The following is an 18,853-nucleotide window of genomic DNA, read 5'->3' on the forward strand; positions in this document are numbered from 1 at the left end:
AGAAAGGGTCCCTAAAAAAAAAATGGTGAAACTGAATAATGTCTGTGATCTAATTAATGCATCAATGTCAGTGTTCTGGTTTTTATATTGCATAAAGCTACGTACAATGTCACTTTGGGGGCAAACTGGGTAAAGATACATGGGGCTCTTTGCACTGTTTTTGCAACTTCCCATCAGTTGACAACCATCTGACAACAAAAATGTAAAAATAAATGAACCCTCGGGCGCCTGGGTGGCTCAGTTAGTTAAGTGTCTGCCTTCAGCTCAGGTCATAATCTCAGGGCCCTGGGATAGAGCCCCGCTTCAGGCTCTCTGCTCAGCGGGGAGTCTGCCTCTCCTCCCTCTGTCTCTTCCTCTGCTTATGCCCTACCCCTCCCGCTGCATCAAATAAATAAATAAATAAATAAATTATAATTTAAGCCTTGTACCATACAAAAGAATTCAGATGAAATGGATCACAGTCCTAAATGTAAACCCTAAAATTACAAGCTTCTAGGAAAAAATCTTTGCAACTCAAGATTACACAAAGATTCCTGAAATATAATACCAAAAAAGCAGAGCCCATAAAAGCATAAATTGGTAAAATGGGCTTTCATCAAAATGTAAAGCTTCTAGTCTTCCAAAAACACTGTTAAGGTAATTAAATACAAGCTAGAGACTGGGAGAAAATATCTGCAAATCACGTATCTAGTAACGGACTTATATCCAGAATATAAGAAGAACTCTCAAAACTCAAGAAGAAAACTACCCAATTTTCAAAATGTGGAGAAGAGGTGAACAGATACATCATCAAAAAAGATCTACAAATGGCAAATAAGCCACTGAAAACAGGCACCACATCACTAGTCCCTAAGGAATTGCAAATTACAACTTCCGTGAGGTACTACTTCACACTTAAGAGAACAGCTAAACTGAACAACTATGTGAAGGACTACCAAGGATGTGAAAGAATTCAAACTTCCAAACACTGACGGCAGGAATGTAAAATGGTACAAACACTTTGGAAAACACTTTGAAAATGTCTTGAAAAGTTATACACCTAACAAATGACCCAGTCATTTCACTGCTAGCTATTTCCCCAAGAGAAATGGAAACATAAGTCCATAGGAAGACTGGTATGCGAGTCTTCCCATACAGCAACTTTATGTGTTAAGAGCCCAAAACTGGAAAGAACCCAAAGGTACATGAACAGATGGAAAGATAAATCAATTGTACCATATCCGTACTATTCAGTGATAAACAGCAATAAAAAGGAATGAACTGGAGCACCTGGGTGGCTCAGTGGGTTAAAGCCTCTGCCTTCAGCTCAGGTCATGATCCCAGGGTCCTGGGATCGAGCCCCACATCGGGCTCTCTGCTTAGCAGGGAGCCTGCTTCCTCCTCTCTCTCTCTCTGCCTGCCTCTCTGCCTACTTGTGATCTCTGTCAAATAAATAAATAAAATTTAAAAAAAAAAAAAAGGAATGAACTACTGACACGGTAGCAACATGGATGAATCCCAAAATAACAGACAGAATGAAGCCAGATGGACAACATGAAATTCACTTACATAACTTACATGAAACTCTAGGAAATGCAGCTAACGTACTATGACAGAAAGGAGATCAGTGATTGCCTGAGGCTGGGAGAACAAAAAGGGATGCAAAGGGCACCAGGGTGGCGCAGTTGGTTAGGCAACTTCCTTCGGTTCAGGTCATGTTCCTGGGGTCCTGGGATCAAGTCCCATATCAGGCTCCCCTGCTCTGCAGGGAGCTTGCTTCTCCCCCAGCTTGTGCTCTCTCTCTCTTTGTCAAATGGATAAATAAAATCTTAAAAAAAAAACAAAAAACAAAAAAAAAAAGCAAGAGGGTGGCGGGCAATGAATGGAAAGAAAGGATTACCAAAAGTCACAGAGAACTTTTTGGAATAATGATGTGTTTCTTACCTTGATCACGATGATGGTTTCACACAAGTATACACATGTCAAAAATGTATCAACTTGTATGCTTTAAATATATGCAGTTTATTGTTGACCAAGTGTTCTCAATTGCATATTTCTTACTCTTTGCTCTGTCCTAACATAGTTTATTAGTTCTTTTAGTAAAGCTTCTGTCTTTCCTACAGGCCCCTGAGCTCTGCTTGTCCTTACAGAAAAAGTGGAATGTGCCACCCCCTCTCCCCTATCGGCTTTTAGTGGAAATCGGCTGACTACAGCAGAACACTTTTGTATCAAACCTCACTGGTCATTTCCCCTTGCTTACCCAGTTTCCTCTTAAAAGATTCTGCCTACCGGCTTGCCCTCACCTTGACCCTTTAAAAGAAAAGCCTTTTCTTATTTGATTTTAAGGTGCTTTCAGATTTCTGAGATCAGAGCATTCTCCCTATTACAATAGTCTTTATTCTGAATAAAGCTTTTCATTATCTAAGTCCAATTTTGGTTTCTTTAACACTGTATTCAATTATACTTTAAGAAAGCTGCTGAACTGTTTTCAAAAACACTGTGTAAGACATATGGCTTCATAAAAGATTAAAGAATGAGGAAACATTATATACACGGGAATTCTGTTTATGATAAAAGCATAATTTTAAATGGTTTTATAACAACTGATCATTAATGGATAAAAGTTAATCCCTTATCTTATTCCACGTGGGCCCCCTCAACTAAAGAGCTAATATAAAATTTTCAATTACAAAAATGCTAAAAATTATGGAGGGCTTATGATGACAATCTTGAAAAAAGAGTACTATAAGCCAAGCCAAAATACAAAATTCAGAAAATCTTAAGGGAAAAAAACCTGATAAATTTCCTTCATTTAAATTTCAAATTTCAATATAATAAAATACATCTTACAAAAACCTAAATGTCAAGAGTGAATCCTAAGACAAACCAAGAAACACACTCTTAACTATAGAGAACAAACTGATGGTTAAGAGGGAGCTTGGGGGTGGGTAGATGAAATAGTGATGGGGACCAAGGAGTATGCTTGGCCGCATGAGCAGTGGGTGTTGTATGGAAGTGCTGAATCACTATATTGTATACCTGACACTAATATTATACTGTATATTAACTGGAACTTCAATAAAAACTTTAAATATAAATAAATGAACAATAAATAAAGGAACTCAGAAGAAAAAAATGTCAACTAGAAAAAAAGTAATAGAACACAAAATGGAAATGAATTAAAAATTATAATTAAAAAACACAGATTGGGAGAAGAAAAGAGAGAACCATAAAGGAAACTTTAGGTGTTAATGACATGTCAAAGTAGTCATCAACTGTTACAAATGTTACTGTGCTGCAGGACGTGGAGGGTACAGGAAATTGTGTGTGTGGTGTGCGTGGTGGTATATGGGAACTCTTGGTACTTTCCACTCAATCTTTCTGTGACCCTAAAACTTCCCTAAAAGATAAAGTTAACTAATTTTTTAAAAGCTAAATTCTAAGCTACAGACAGAGGAGAAATATTAAGACATACACAAAACAACAGACTTTGCCCACAATATGTGAGCTCCTAAAAATCTATTTAAAAGAATGAATGACACAAGAGAAAAATTGTTAAGGGACATAAAATGAGAATACATAGAAAAAAACAAGCACATAGTCTATAAGCATATGAAAAGATTAATAATTGAAATAATAATCTTCTTAAGAAAACATGTATTATTCTTTCCTGGAAAGACTATACTGTAGGGGGCACCGAATGCCACCATAAACTATTGATAAAGTGTAAACTGACACAGCCTTTTTGTAGGAAATTTCATAGCCTCTAACAAAATTTAAAAACATATACTCTTCAATTCAGTAATTCTACCCTAATGTAATTAACTTAGAGAAACACTTGCATCCCTGCCTATATAGACATTGGATATGCACAAGGATGTACTGTTTGCAACAAAAAAATACTATTTACAATAAATGTTCATTAATAAGAGTATGGTTCAAGAAATCATAGTATATCCTTATATGGGAACACCAGTACATCCTTATACAGGAATACTAATCAGCAGATTAAAAGATTGTGTCTACATAAGGTATTGACATGGAAAAATCCCCAAGATATACTAATAGAAAACAAACAAAAAAAGAAAAAAACCTCTGCATACAATATATTAAGTCTGCTATGCAAAAAAAAAAAAAAAACAAAAAAAAACCCTAAGACAAACCAAATGATTTACAAATGTACATTTTACATGTGTGTAAAAAGGCACAAAGTCTAAAAAGAAACACACTATCCTTTTAAGAATGATTACCAATCCAGAAGGAAGTTTAAAAACTAATGGTGTGAAAGGGGAACTTTGCTTGTACTTACTATTTGAAACTTTTGCACCAAAACAAAATCTGTGGTATTTGAGACAGAAGTGGTATTCTTTTTTAAAGAGTAATTCTGTAGTGTGAAAGTTCAAAATGCAAATATAGACCATCTTAGAAAGTTTTGTACTGAAGTGAACAGTTAGGAGAAAGCAAAAGATATATAGTATTTAAAGAAGAAAGATCTGAGAATGCCTAGAAAGGAAAAGAGCCTGGTCACCCAAACACTATAACATTAATTTAGAAATTAAACATAACCTTGTTAGGGCCTTACTTTCTTCATCTGATATGAGAATACAAAAATATCCATCTCTTAGGGTTATTGTAAGGATTTTACCACATCAAAAATTTAAAAGAAGTCCCTGACAGCAAGGGTATAATGAAGGCCCGCCATAAGTCCATCATAAAATACATGCTGTCTTTCTAGAGCATGAAGTCATCTGCTTCTAAAGCATGAAGATACAGTCAGATACAGAAGAAATACTTGTGAAAAACATTAAGAATATGGTAAAGCTTAAACAAATCTAAACAAATTTCTTCAAAATTTAATGGAAGGCCAAGAAGGAAAGGACTTTTACACAGACCACTTTGAGAGGAAAATGTAAGATACAGAATAATAATAATAAATATGGGCATGAGCTTATGGCGCTAAGTGTGCATAAAGGTCTGACAGAGATCAGGAGGCACAACACTGAAGGTTAATAAAGGGAGAATGCTCATCTAAGTAGCAAGAATTTTGTTCCTGAAGGACTCCGGAAAATGGATCAGCTTCAATTTATTATTAAAATGAGTCCAACCAAAAAGGTATTTCGCAATGGTAATGCCAGAATAGTGAAAGCTTACAAATGAAGAGCGAACCGAAAAACTGATTAGTTCTTTAAAGTAAATAAATGACCTAATAACCATAACCGAAATGGCAGAAGTTAGCAAAAAATGGAAGAATAAACATGGTGCTTTCCTGACATCAAAACAGATGACACCACTAGTTATGGTCTGGGAAGGAAGACATGGCCAATCCCAGGAATATGTCCCCACAAGCAAAATACCAATCCTCATTTGCCACTAACTTTTGCCAACTCCTATGCCAGTTGCCCAAAGCAAGCTATTCCATTTTTTCCAAATCCTGAAGTAATTTCACAAAGCAAAAATCAAAAATTAAACTGACCTTTGGAGTACCACAGTCACACTCTTCCCCGGGATCCACCAATTTATTACCACAGAAAGGAGCACTATAGGCTTCATCAGGCTTTGGAATATTAAGAAGGCAGTTTCCTCCTTTATTTAAAGTTAACTTCTCAAAGTCCTCTGCACTGCAACTGCTAAAGTTTCTGGAACCTCTACAATAAACATTAAGAAAAAGATCTTATGTCATAGCAATTATTCACTGAGATTTTAAATCACGTCCTCAACCAATAAGTGAATATTTAAAATGGCAGAAAATAAACTACCAAAAAATAGAGAGAAATGAGAATAAATATAATACATTATTTCAGTTACTACATAATATTCACTATTGGGGTTATAATATATTATACCCCCATGAAAATATCTTCCAAACATATCAATTACATTAATATATAAAACCATAAGAAGACCTTAGAAATTATCTAGTCCTATCCAAAATTCAGTTTTATTTACATTCTATAATAAAAGTTCCTCAAATATTTGACACTAGCTATATGTTTCCCCAATCTTTTCTCACTCTACAGGATAACATTGTTATGTTCCCTTCACTATCACATACAGGGAGCCATGTGAAAATAATGTGAATGGGCTTTCCAGTGAGGATTCATGATAGCCACCAACAAGCAAACTGCACAGCGCAGAGTTTCAGCTAGAGTCTGAGGTTTAAACCTTCTGGTAATTCCTGAGACCCATGCTTAATACTCTGAAGGCTAGAACAGCTTCTAGAAATTGCCCACCTTGAGCTATCCATGTGAGATCTATACAAACCATGAGCTATGCATGTGAGATGTATACAAATGCAACTTTGATTTGTTCTACATATTGTTGGCGGGGTTTGTTTGTTTGTTTTTTTAGTTACGGGTTTACGCAGTAACTCTTAAATACATTCAGAGAGTCCCACTATTTTCACTTTTGAAGATTACAGAGAAAAACACCCACATATACACCAAGGATCTTTGAGAAATCAAGTCCGATTGAAGTTTTATCAGGGGAATTTGGTGTCCTGAAAGGCTCTCTTTCATCAGCTTGAGCAGTGGTGCCAAGAGTAGCAGTGGAAAAGAAAACTGTGTTGCATTATAGTTATTAAGGAGGCATCCCTCTCTATGTTGGCTCTTTTGTACATCCACAGAATCTAAGAAACAGATTCTTTCTGTGACACATTGTGTTCTGGATATACATATTACACTCTTTGCTAACTGGCCCGAAGTTTCTAGAGAAGTCAATAGTCCAGACTCTATGCTCTTGGAAATGGAAAGCGGTCTGCCTAGACATTTTGGTACCATTAACTACCAGCTGAAAAAAAAAAGTCTTTGAATGTGGGGTTTTGAAGGATTTTAACAAACTGACCAGCAGACAAAGAAAGGTCAATTGTCTGGAACCAAATAAATAAACAGGCAAAGGCAGTGTTTTGACTCACATACAAAGAAAAGATATGCCACAAGTCCATTAACAATAACAAAAAAGGCTTGTTTTCAGTATTCTTTTTCTTACTAATCCCTTTTAATGATATTGTGAGGAAGAGTCCTCTTGTACAATATCATTCATTCAAGTATTTCTTGAACGTTATTATGCACAAGGCACTCTCCTTCTGTACAAGGGATAAAATGATGAACAAAGCAGACAAAAATCCTCACCCCTACAGAGCATTCTAGTGAGTGAGTCAAACTAAACACATAGTAAGCAAACTGGAGAGTATACAAAGGTGATAAGTGCCATGGAGAAAAGTGAGAAGGTGAAGCAGGTGACCCAGGCAGGCAGGGGGAAGGAGGAAGCGATAGCAGTCAGGACAGGTACTTCAACCACTGTGATAACGAGTCCGCACTGGATGTGTGGGAAAAGAACAGCACACCAGGAAGGAACAACAAGTGTGAAAGCCCTACGGTAAAATCCTGCCCTGTGTGCGCAGGGAACAGTAAGGAAGCCAATGCAGTTGGAGTGAAGTGAGTCGGGCAAGGAATGACTAATAAGAGATGCAGTCAGCAACAGTGAGAATAGGCCATTGTAAGACTCTGACATTCTACTGTGAGGGAAATGAGGAACTTGGGGGGGGGTGATACAATGGGAAGTGGTGAGCAGGAGTTTTAACATGATTCGACTTGTACTTTAATTGGATCACCATGGTTCCTATTTTAAGGAGAAAGTACATACAAGGGGTTCTTGCAGAAATCCACTCAAATGTTGATGAGGTACCAGCATGACAGCAGTGGAAACAGTGAGGAGTGTCTGGATTATTTATATGTTTTAAAGGAACAGCCCTTAAGATGAAGAATCTAATAAAAAGAGAGAAGACAAAGATGACTCCAATATTTGGGGGACCGAACTGCAAGAAGGAAGGAGTTACCATTGACTGACGTGGAGAAGACTGTGGGCGGAGCAGGTTTTAGGAGAGCTAATGGAGTTTGGGTCTAACAGACATCAGGTGACACTGTCAGAGTAGCAGTAGCTAGTAATTACCCAATTAACAAAAGAGACTTCAATTTATTTATTTATTTATTTGGTAGGAGACTTCAATTTAGACAGAGGTTTGTGACTGCTTTTTATTTGCTATTGTTGATCTATATATGATCTATACATGTCTGCCATGTAGTACACATTCAATGTTTTCTGTAAGAATACACTAACCAGCCAATAGCCACAAATATACACATGTCTACACAACTGTGCAGACATGTGTATATTTCTACACTTGAGTCCCTAATTCTAATCTACATAAGGTCTATCACTTCTGTTGGGCCACCTGGGTGATTCAGTCAGTCAAGCGTGTGCCTTCGGTTCAGGTCATGATCCCAGGGTCCTGCGATCAAGCCCCATATCAGACTCTGCTCTTAAAATCTTTTTTTAAAATCTACATAAAGTCTACCATTTCAAAACAGATTATTTTTTAAATAAGTTTCCTAGTTAGTAGATGGGACACATTTTCTCACAAATACAATGTCTAAAATGTTTCATCCTAAAGCAACCCATTTAAAAAAAAAAAATCTGTTTCCCCACAATGGAGTTGACCATAATATACTGAAAAGGATTAACAAAATCAGAAGCATTTCTGGTGCTTTTTACCTGATGGAGAGAGTAACAAACATTTCCATACTGCTCTTCAGTAAGCCTATGGGAACTACAATGAAGATATTTTTCCCCTAGTTATCCCTGGATGGCACCTACAGTAATAAAGATGATCTTTCTCCTAATACTTGGTTTGAATAGCAACTAAAGTATTCTGCTTCTCTACGTATCACCTCTGGGTGGTAGGATCTTAATTTAAAGCATCTCCTCATCTCTTTTCTCACACCTAGGTAAGTTTCCTAAAACTGCATTAAAAGGAGATAGATGTAAATGACAGTAACGGAAACAATCTAGCAGAATAAAGCCAAAAATAAAAAAGGGGGCAATTATCATTTAGAACATTCTTTCTATGAGTAATTTGGAAATAATGAGAACACGGTTCCACCATTACCATCCTAATCCTCCAGGCAAGGAGTAGGAAGTCCTAACACAGGGCTCTAAATGATGGCAATTACTTAGATATTTTTTAAACAGTGCCCTGTGGCACCTCATCAGTTGAGCATCTGATACTTGGTTTCTGTTCAGGTCATGATCTCAGCATCATGAGATTGAGCCCCATGACAGGCTCCGTACTCAGCACCCAGCCTACCTGAGATTCTCTCTCCCTATCCCTCTGCCCCTCCCCTGCACACTCATACTCTTGCCTGTTCTAAATGAATTAATTATTTTTAAAAAATAGAGTGTCCTGATTATTGAGGCTTTCCTGAACTAGTTGGCATTGAGGGCCATGGGTAAGAAAGCCATTTCTCCAGAAAGGTACCTCCCAGGAGGAAACCTCACACTTTCAGAAATCTTAAGAGCAGTTACACAAGAAAAATACTACCAGCCCCTACCAAATACCTTCAAAATATCAGAAATCATATTACAAAGTTAGATTATCCACTTTTTAAACAGAACTGGCTCCAAATGGTTGAGCAATCTGAGGAAACAAGTCAAATGTCTATATATATCGACTGCATCTAATAAAAGGCCTAACTCATAATGAACATTCAATTAATATTTACTATACAGCATATGAAGTAGAAGGTGGGAAACTTATCCCTGAAAAAAAATTTAATACCACCGAAGACAGCATAATCATTCTTCTCAAGCTATTCTTAGCAAAAACTGTTCAAAGACATTGACCAACATATTACCAAAATATAACATGAAGGCACAAAATACCAAAAACGACTCAAAAAGGAAAAGTAAAGAAACTATAAGGGGGAGGGAAAAAAACAGGTACAATCCAATAAAGCCTCCAGACACTAGAATTATCAAATAATAACCAAAAACATCCTGCTTACTCTGGTCAGGGAGAAAAATGACAAGCTCAGAAATTTTAATAGGGAAATAAAATCCCTAATAGTAATACAGCACGTATGAAAAAACTAGATAGAAATTTGGCAAATGAAAGATAATAAGCAAAATTAAGAATTCGATGTATAGGGGTGCCTGGGTGGCTCAGAGCGTTAAGCCTCTGTCTTCAGCGGAGGTCATGATCTCAGGGTCCTGGGATCAAGCCCTGCATCGGGCTCTCTGCTTAGTGAGAGCCTGCTTCCTCCTCTCTCTCTCTCTCTGCCTGCCTCTCTGCCTACTTGTGATCTCTCTCTGTCCAATAAATAAATAAAATCTTTAAAAAAAAAAAAAGAATTCGATGTATAGGTTTAACAGCAGACTACAGATAAAGATAGTCTCAGTGAACTGGAAGATATAAAAAGAAGTTACCCAAAAAGAAACACAAAATGTTAGAAAATATACAAGAAAATATAGGAGGCCGGATTTTGTGCGTTCTTACAGAGTTAACTAGAGTCACAGAAGGACAGCAAATATGCAGGAATACTATGCACAGACACGATATGTAAAGAAGCAGTATATGCAAATACAATAGTGGAGAATTTATCACAACTTATGAAAAATATCAAACCTCAAACTTTAAAACTCAAAAAACAAAAATCCTCAGCAGGTATATCAGCGTGTATGCTTGTTTTTTTTTTCTTTCCACAACTTTAAGAAACATAAAAAAACTTAAATTTTTAAAAAATTTAAAACTATGAAAATAGCTGACGTACATAAATCCACTTTGACAAAATAACATTTTAGTGATAGCTAACATCAACAGCAACATGGACCCCAAAAGAAAAGAATAATACCAATATGCTGAGAGAAAATAGCAGATAATCTAGAATTCTATATTCAACAAAAATGTCCTCAAGACGAAAGAGAGGAGGGAGGAGTTAAGATGGCAGAGTAGTAGGGTGACCCTGAGTTTGCCTCCTCCTCCAAACACAGCTAGATTAACATTCAACTATTTTGATCAAAACGATCTGAGGATTGGGGCGCCTGGGTGGCTCAGTGGGTTAAAGCCTCTGCCTTCAGCTCAGGTCATGATCCCAGGGTCCTGGGATCAAGCCCCATATCAGGCTCTCTACTCAGCAGGGAGCCTGCTTCCTCCTCTCTCTCTCTGCCTGCCTCTCTGCCTACTTGTGATCTCTGTCAAATAAATAAATAAAATCTTTAAAAAAAAAAAAAACGATCTGAGGATTAAGGAAACAATCTGCACAGTTGGGCAGAATGCGGCAGATGTGAGGTTCTGAGCCATGAACTGGGGAAGAGGAAAGCCACGGGGCTGACAGGAGAGGGAACCATTTTCACAGAGCAAAGTCAGGGAGAGGGCGAGAGCGGGAGAAGATGCAGCAGGTAGGGACCACACAGTAAGTGAGGAAATCCTCTGGGTCGTACTGCGAGAGATTTCTGCCCTTCCCGGAGCATATTTGGAAGAGTGAATTTTTCCTCTCCAAGAACAAAGGGCCAGCTGGGAGCCACGCAATGGATCGCCGTCTCATCCTCAGGAAGGGGAACTTAGAGCAGCTTTTTGCTGTCTGCCACAATAGAATCAACCCTCTGTGTAACTGCCTTTCTTGGATAGACAGGAGTAGGGGACCAACTCTTCTGAAAATGATAATCTGGTTGCAGCATTTCACTGTGTGTTACGGTAGACTCCAGCCTCCATGGGCACAACTGTGACTGCTTTTCTGGGACAGGACAGAGCACCGTAAGGTTCTCCCGGTGAGGAGGGGGGTGTGGAATGATTCCGCACCTTGCCAGGACCTTTAAAACATGGGAGTTTTGAGTCCCAGCCATAGACCAGAAATAACATACAGGAGATCTGTGATGTGGGGCATGCTGACAGCCCAAGAACAGACAGGTTAAGGACAGGGAACTGAAGAAAGCCCAGGACACAGGAGATTATTTGGTTTTCTGAAACAGCCTCCTGAAGAGCAGTAGCCAGAAGTTCCCCTCCCTGAGGACGAGAGGGCGAGGTGATGCCATATTCTTCCCCCTTCACTCTTCCTCCTCCTGCCCACCAAAATGGTTGAACTTCATACAGAAACATAGTAAGTAGCTCCAGTGAAGGCTGGAGTCCCCTACTAAATGTCACACCCCTGTGCTTGGCAGGGGCATCATCGTAAGGGCAAGTTCACATGTGAACAAGCCCAGTAGGCCTCTCAATCAGAAGACCAAGAGAGGTACCCCCCAAGTACCAAGTATACTGATTAAAGAATGTTCCAAAACTCAGCTTCTAGTGGAAATAGGAATAGGCTTGTTTCTTTTTTTTTTCCCTTAGTTTTTAATTTTTTCAAATTTTTCTGTCTTTTTATTATTTTATCTTCTATATATTTTTTCTTTTTTTCTCTTTTTTTTGGGGGGGGATCAGGGTTATAATTTTTTGCTCATTTGTTGGTTTGTGTGTTTCTTTCTCTTGTTTTTTGGATGAGTTTTTTTTCTTTTCTTCTTTCCTTACTCTTTTAACTTCCTTCTTTCTTCTTTTTTGGAATCAGACTCATAGTTATTTTGTTTATTTCTTCATCTGCATTTTTGTTCCTTTTGTTTTTCTCTCATCTTGGATCAGGCTTTTTCTTTTTTCTTTTTCCTTTCTTTTCTTTTCCAGGTTTATCTTAACAAACAAATCAAACAACACCTACTTAAAGGTCCAACCACTCTCTACTACAAGCAAGGAGGAACTCTGGAGAGGATAGACCAATGGGCAAGAACAGCCAAATGTAACAGCAGAGTATACATAGTACACACTAGAAATGCTTACTGAAGATTTTTGTTGTTATTGTTGTTCTTATTGTGAGGTTTTTTTTCTTTTTCTTTCTTTTTTTCTTTAATGAACAAAATGTTGAGACACAGAAAGTTACCCCAAAAGAAAGAACAGGAGGTAGTATTCACAGCCAGGGAGTTAATCAATATGGATATAAGTAAGATATCTGCACTAGAATTTAAAACAAAGATTATAAAGATACTATCTGGGCTTGAAAAAAGCATGGAAGACACTAGAGAATCCTTACTATAGAGATAAGACAACTAAAATTTAGTCAGGCCAAAATTAGCAGTACTATAACCCAGATGCAGTCCCAAGTGGAGACCATAAAAACAAATGAATGGAACAGAAGAGCAAATCAGTAATACAAAAGTTAAAATTGTGGAAAATAATGAAGCTGAAAAGAAGAGGGAAAGAAAACTATTAGATCACAAACATGGACTTAGGGAACTGAGCAATTCCATAAAGTGAAATAATATCCATATTATAGGAGTCCCAGAAGAGGAGCAAGGAGAAAGGGGCAGAAGGTTTATTTGAATAAATTATACCTGAGAACTTCCCTAATCTGGGGAAGGAAACCAGGCATTCAAGTCCAAGAGGCACAGAGAACTACCTGCAAAATCAATAAAAATAGGTCAACACCTCAACATACTGAAACTTGCAAATTACAAAGACAAGAGAAAACCTTGAAAGCAGCTCGGGAGAAGAGGTCCTTAAACTACAAAAGTAGACACATAAGGCTCACAGCAGACCTGTCCACAGAGACCTGGCAGGCCAGAAAGGACTAGAATGATATATTCAATGTACTAACTGTGAGAAATATGCAACCAAGAATACTTTATCCAGCAAGATTATCATTCAGAACAGAGAGAGAGATAGTTTCCAGGATAAACAAAAACTAAAGGAATTCATAAACACTAAACCAGCCCTGCAAGGAAAAATTAAAGGGGGCCTTTTCAGTGGAGAGAGAGCCCAAAAGTAACAAGGACTAGAACGAACAGAGACATTCTATAGGAACACTGACCTTACATGTAATTCAAGATATGAATTTAGTGCTAAATTCATATTATTCATAACTTTCAATAATTATTCTGAATACAAATGAACTAAATACTCCAATGAAAAGATTCAGCCTATCAGAATAGATAAAAAAACAAACAAAAACCCACAAAAAAATAAGACCTATCTACAAGCTGCTTACTAAAGACTCATTTTCGACCCAAAGATACCCCCAGGCTGCAAGTGGCAGGGTACCATTTATCATACTAAACGACAACAAAAGAAAACTGGAATAGCCATCCTTATAATCAGACAAACTTTAAACCAAAGACTGTAACAAGAGATGAAGAAGGAACTATATATAATAAAAGGGTCTATCCAACAAGATCTAACCATTGTAAATATTTATTCCCCTCACTTGAGAGCAGCCAACTACATAAATCAATTAATAACAAACTTAAAGAAACTCATTGATAATAATACAATATGACTGGGGGACTTTAATATGCTACTCACAGCAATGGAAAGATCATCTAATTAAAAAATCAACAATAGGATGGGGCGCCTGGGTGGCTCAGTGGGTTAAGCCGCTGCCTTCGGCTCAGGTCACGATCTCAGGATCCTGGGATCGAGTCCCGCATCAGGCTCTCTGCTCAGCAGGGAGCCTGCTTCCCTCTCTCTCTCTGCCTGCCTCTCTGTCTACCTGTGACCTCTCTCTGTCAAATAAATAAATAAAATCTTAAAAAAAAAAAATCAACAATAGGAAACAAGGGCTTTAAAGGACTCAACTGAACCAGATGGACTTCACAGATATATTCAGAGCATTTCATCCTAAAGCAGCAGAATACATATTCTTTCTGAGTGCATATGGAACATTCTCCAGAACAGATCACATACTGAGTCACAAATCAGGCCTCAACACTTTCAAAAGGATTGAGATCATACCATGCATATTTTCAGACCACGAAGATATAAAACTTAAAGTCAACCACGAGAAAAAATTTGGAAGGACCACAAATACATGGAGGTTAAAGAACAACAGGTTAACCAAGAAATTAAAGAAGAATTTTAAAAATTCATGGAAGTAAATGAAATTTGAAAATGAAAACACAACAGTTCAAAACCTTTGAAATGTAACAAAGATGGTTCTATGAGGGATATATAGCAATACAAGGCTTCCTCAAGAAGAAAGGTCTTAAATACAAAAACTAACCTTATACCTAAAGGAGCTGGAAAAAGAACAACAAATAAAGCCTAAATCCAGCAGAAAATGGGAAATTAAGATTAGAACAGAATCAGTGACACAGAAATTAAAAAAAAAAAAAAAAGAAAGAAAGAAAGAAACACAGAACAGAGCTAAGAAACTAGGAGCTGGTTCTTTGAAAGAATTAACAAGATTGATAAGCCCCTACCCAGACTTATCAAAAAGAGAAAGGACTCAAATAAATAAAATAATGAATGAAAGAGGAGAGATCACAACCAATACCACAGAAATAAAAATAAGTGTAACAGAATATTATGAGCAATTATATGCCAAAAAATTAGGCAATCTGAAAAAAATGGATGCATTCCCAGAAACATAGAAATTACCAAAACTAAAAATAGGAAGAAATAGAAAACCTGAACAGACCCATAACCAGCAAAGATATTGAATATCAAAAATCTCCCAAAACAAGAGTCCAGGGCCCACTGGCTTCCCAGCAGAATTCTGTCAAACATTTAAAGAAGAATTAATACCTATTCTTCTGAAACTGTTCCAAAAATAGAAATGGAAAGAAAACGTTCAAACTCATCCTATGAGGCCAGCATTACCTTGATCTCAAAACCAAACAAAGGCCATATTAAAAAAGACTTAGACTAAAAGTCTCTGATGAGCAAGGATGTAAAAATTCTCACCAAGATATCAACTAATAGGGGCCATGGGTGGCTCAGTGGGTTAAAGCCTCTGCCTTCGGCTCAGGTCATGATTCCAGGGTCCTGGAATCAAGCCCCACATTGGGCTCTCTGCTCCGCAGGGAGCCTGCTTCCTCTCTCTCTCTCTGGCTGCCTCTCTGCCTACTTGTGATCTCTGTCTGTCAAATAAATAAATAAAATCTTAAAAAAAAATAAAAAGATATCAACCAATAACAGTACATCAAAAGGATTTTCACCACAACCCATTGGGATTTATTCCTGGGCAGCAAGGGTGGTTCAACATCCACAAATCAATCAATGTGATATACCACATTAATAAAAGGACAAGGACTATATTCCTCTCAATAGATCCAGAAAAAGCATTTCACAAAATACAGCATCCTTTCTTGAAAAAACCCTCAATAAAGTAGGAATAGAAGGAACAGACCTCAAAATCATAAAAGTCATATATGAAAGACACAGCTAGTATCATCCTTAATGGGGAAAAACAGAGCATTTCCCTGAAAGTGAGGAAAACCACAGGCATGTCCATTCTCACCACTGTTGTTCAATATTGTACTAGAAGTCCTAGCCTCAGCAATCAGACAACAAAAAGAAATAAAAGCATCCAAATCAGCAAAGAAGTCAAACTTTCACTCTAAGCGGACAACATGATACTCTATGTAGAAACCCAAGATTTCACCAAAAAACTGCTGGAACTGATACAGGAATTTAGCCAAGTGGCAGAATATAAAACCACTGCACAGAAGTATCTTCCGTTTCTATACACCAATAATGAAGCAGCAGAAAGAGAAATCAAGAAATCGATCCCATTTACAATTGCACCAAAAACCATATGATACCTAGGAATAGACCTAACCAAAGAGGTAAAAAGATGTTCTCTGAAAACTACAGATCACTTTGAAAGAAACTGAGGAAGACAAAAAGAAATGGAAAAATATCCCATACTCATGGATTGGGAGAACCAATATTGTGAAAACGTCTATGCTACCCAAAGCAATCTACACATCCAATGCAATCCCTGTCAAAATGCCATCAGCTTTTTTCACAGAGCTGGAACAGACAATTCTAAGATTTGTATGGAACCACAAAGGACCCTGAATAGTCAAAGTAATGTTGAAAAAGAAAACCAAAACCAGAGGCATCACAATTCTGGACATCAAGCAATACTGCAAAGCTGTCATCATCAAGACGGTATGGTACTGGCACAAAAAACAGACACAGAGATCAACGGAACAGAAATGAACCCACAACTCTATGGTCAACTAATCTTTGACATAGCAGGAAAGAACACCCAATGGAAAAAAAGTTTCTTCAACAAATGGTGTTGGGAAAACTAGACAGCAACATGCAGAAGAATAAAACCAGACCACTTTCTTACACTATACACAAAAAGAAATTCAAAATGGATGAAAGACCTTAATATGAGACAGGAAACCAACAAAATCCTAGGAGAGAATACAGGCAGATAGCTCTGTGATCTGTCACAGCAACTTCTTACTAGATACATCACCACAGGCAAGGGAAACAAAAGCAAAGATAAACTATATGGTCTTTATCAAGATAAACAACTTCTGCACAACAAAGGAAACAGTTAACAAAGCTAAAAGGCAACCTACAGAATGGAAGAAGATATTTACACTGTCTTATCAGATAAAGGGCTAACATCCAAAATCTATAAAGAACTTACAAAATCAACACCCAAAAAATAAATAAATAAATAAATAAAATAAGCCAGTCAAGAAATGGGCAGAAGACATGAACAAACATTTCTCCAAAGAAGACATGTAAGTGGCTAAGAGACACATGAAAAAATGCTCAACATCACTCAGCATCAGGGAAATATAAATCAAAACCACAATGATGTACCACCTCACACTAGTCAGAATGTTAAAATTAACAACTCAGGAAACAACAGATGTTGGCAAGGATGTGGAGAATAGGGATGCAAACTACTGTAGCCACTCTAAAAACTAAAAATAGAACTAACCTATGACCTAGCAACTGCACTACTAGGTATTCATTCAAAACATATAAAAAATAGTGATTTGAAGGGACACACACACCCCAATGTTTACAGCAGCAATGCCCCCAATAGCCAAAATGTAAAAAGAGCTCAGATGTCCATCAAATGATGACTGGAAAAAGATGTGGTATGTACATATACACAATGGAATAGTATTCAGCCATCAAAAAGAATGAAATAATGCCATTTGCAACAATGTGGATGGAACTGGAGGATATTAAGTTAAGCGAAATAAGTCAATCAGAGAAAGACTCTAATGTGGAAATTAAGAAACAGAACAGCAGATCATAGGGGATGGGAGGGAAAATAAAATAAGATGAAATCAGACAGGGAAACAAACCATAGGAGATTCTTACGTATAGGAAACAGGCTGTTGGTCGGTAAGGGGAATGGGGTAACTCAGCGATGGTCATTAAGGAGGTCACTTAATGTAATGAGCATTGGGTGTTATATGCAACTGATGAACCACTAAATTCTACCCCTGAAAATAATAATATACTACATGTTAACTAAATTGAAGTTAAATAAAAAATTTAAAAAAAAATATAGAATGAAAGAGAAATAAAGATATCCTTGTTGCAGGGGGGCAGAGGCTGATCTGATTAAGAGACAAACTACTATCAGACACATACCCAAAGAAATTAAAAAAGGGTTTTTCAAGGTAACTAAAAAATGATACCAAGTGGAAGGTCAGAGATGCAAGAGAACCAGCGAGTAATGAAAGTGATAACTATGTTAACAAAAATGAATTAAACAGTGATAATGCATTCCTGACACATAGTTACATAAGTCAGGAAGTGAATAAATAAAGTTAAACTGCTCTAAAGTCCTTGAATTGTGTAAGGAAGGATATGATTTAATATTAAACATGATAAATCAAGGACACACGTTGTGATTTTTAGAGTAACTCCCCCCCAAAAAATCAAAGATTACATAACTTCCATTCTAACAGAAGTAAAATAATGAATATTGAAAACACATAAATAATCCAAAATAAACAAAATAAATCCAAAATAAACAAAATAAAAGATTTTTTAGAAGAATATTAAAGTGAAGCAAATGAAAAACACATAAGATGGTAGATTTAAACCCAAATACTGCATGTCATTTATTCTAAAACACATTCTTCACATATTTAAAATACTCTGAAACTGAAATTCATATTTAAAATACTCTGAAACTGAAATTCATCTGACAAAGTACTTACTTAGTAGGCATCATTTTTCTTAGTGGCATATAAATAATAATGTATCTTACAATCAATTGCATCTACAGTTAAATAAATATAGTATATT

The 18,853-nt window shown here is 37.0% G+C and overlaps 1 protein-coding gene across 1 annotated transcript in view; it reads right to left on the minus strand.

Moving 5' to 3' along the window:
- The window catches only part of ADAM9 (ADAM metallopeptidase domain 9), a 146,641-nt gene that overhangs the window by 70,331 nt on the left and 57,457 nt on the right, over positions 1-18,853 (minus strand). Inside the window, exon 12 of the mRNA XM_045071012.1 lies at positions 5,453-5,624. Coding sequence (XP_044926947.1) covers positions 5,453-5,624 — 172 coding nt within the window. The remainder of the gene's footprint in view (positions 1-5,452; positions 5,625-18,853) is intronic.

This window comes from Mustela putorius, unplaced genomic scaffold, assembly GCF_011764305.1.
Source record: "Mustela putorius furo isolate JIRA1106 unplaced genomic scaffold, ASM1176430v1.1 tig00003976_pilon_pilon_pilon, whole genome shotgun sequence".
In the NCBI taxonomy this organism is placed as follows: Eukaryota; Metazoa; Chordata; class Mammalia; order Carnivora; family Mustelidae; genus Mustela; species Mustela putorius.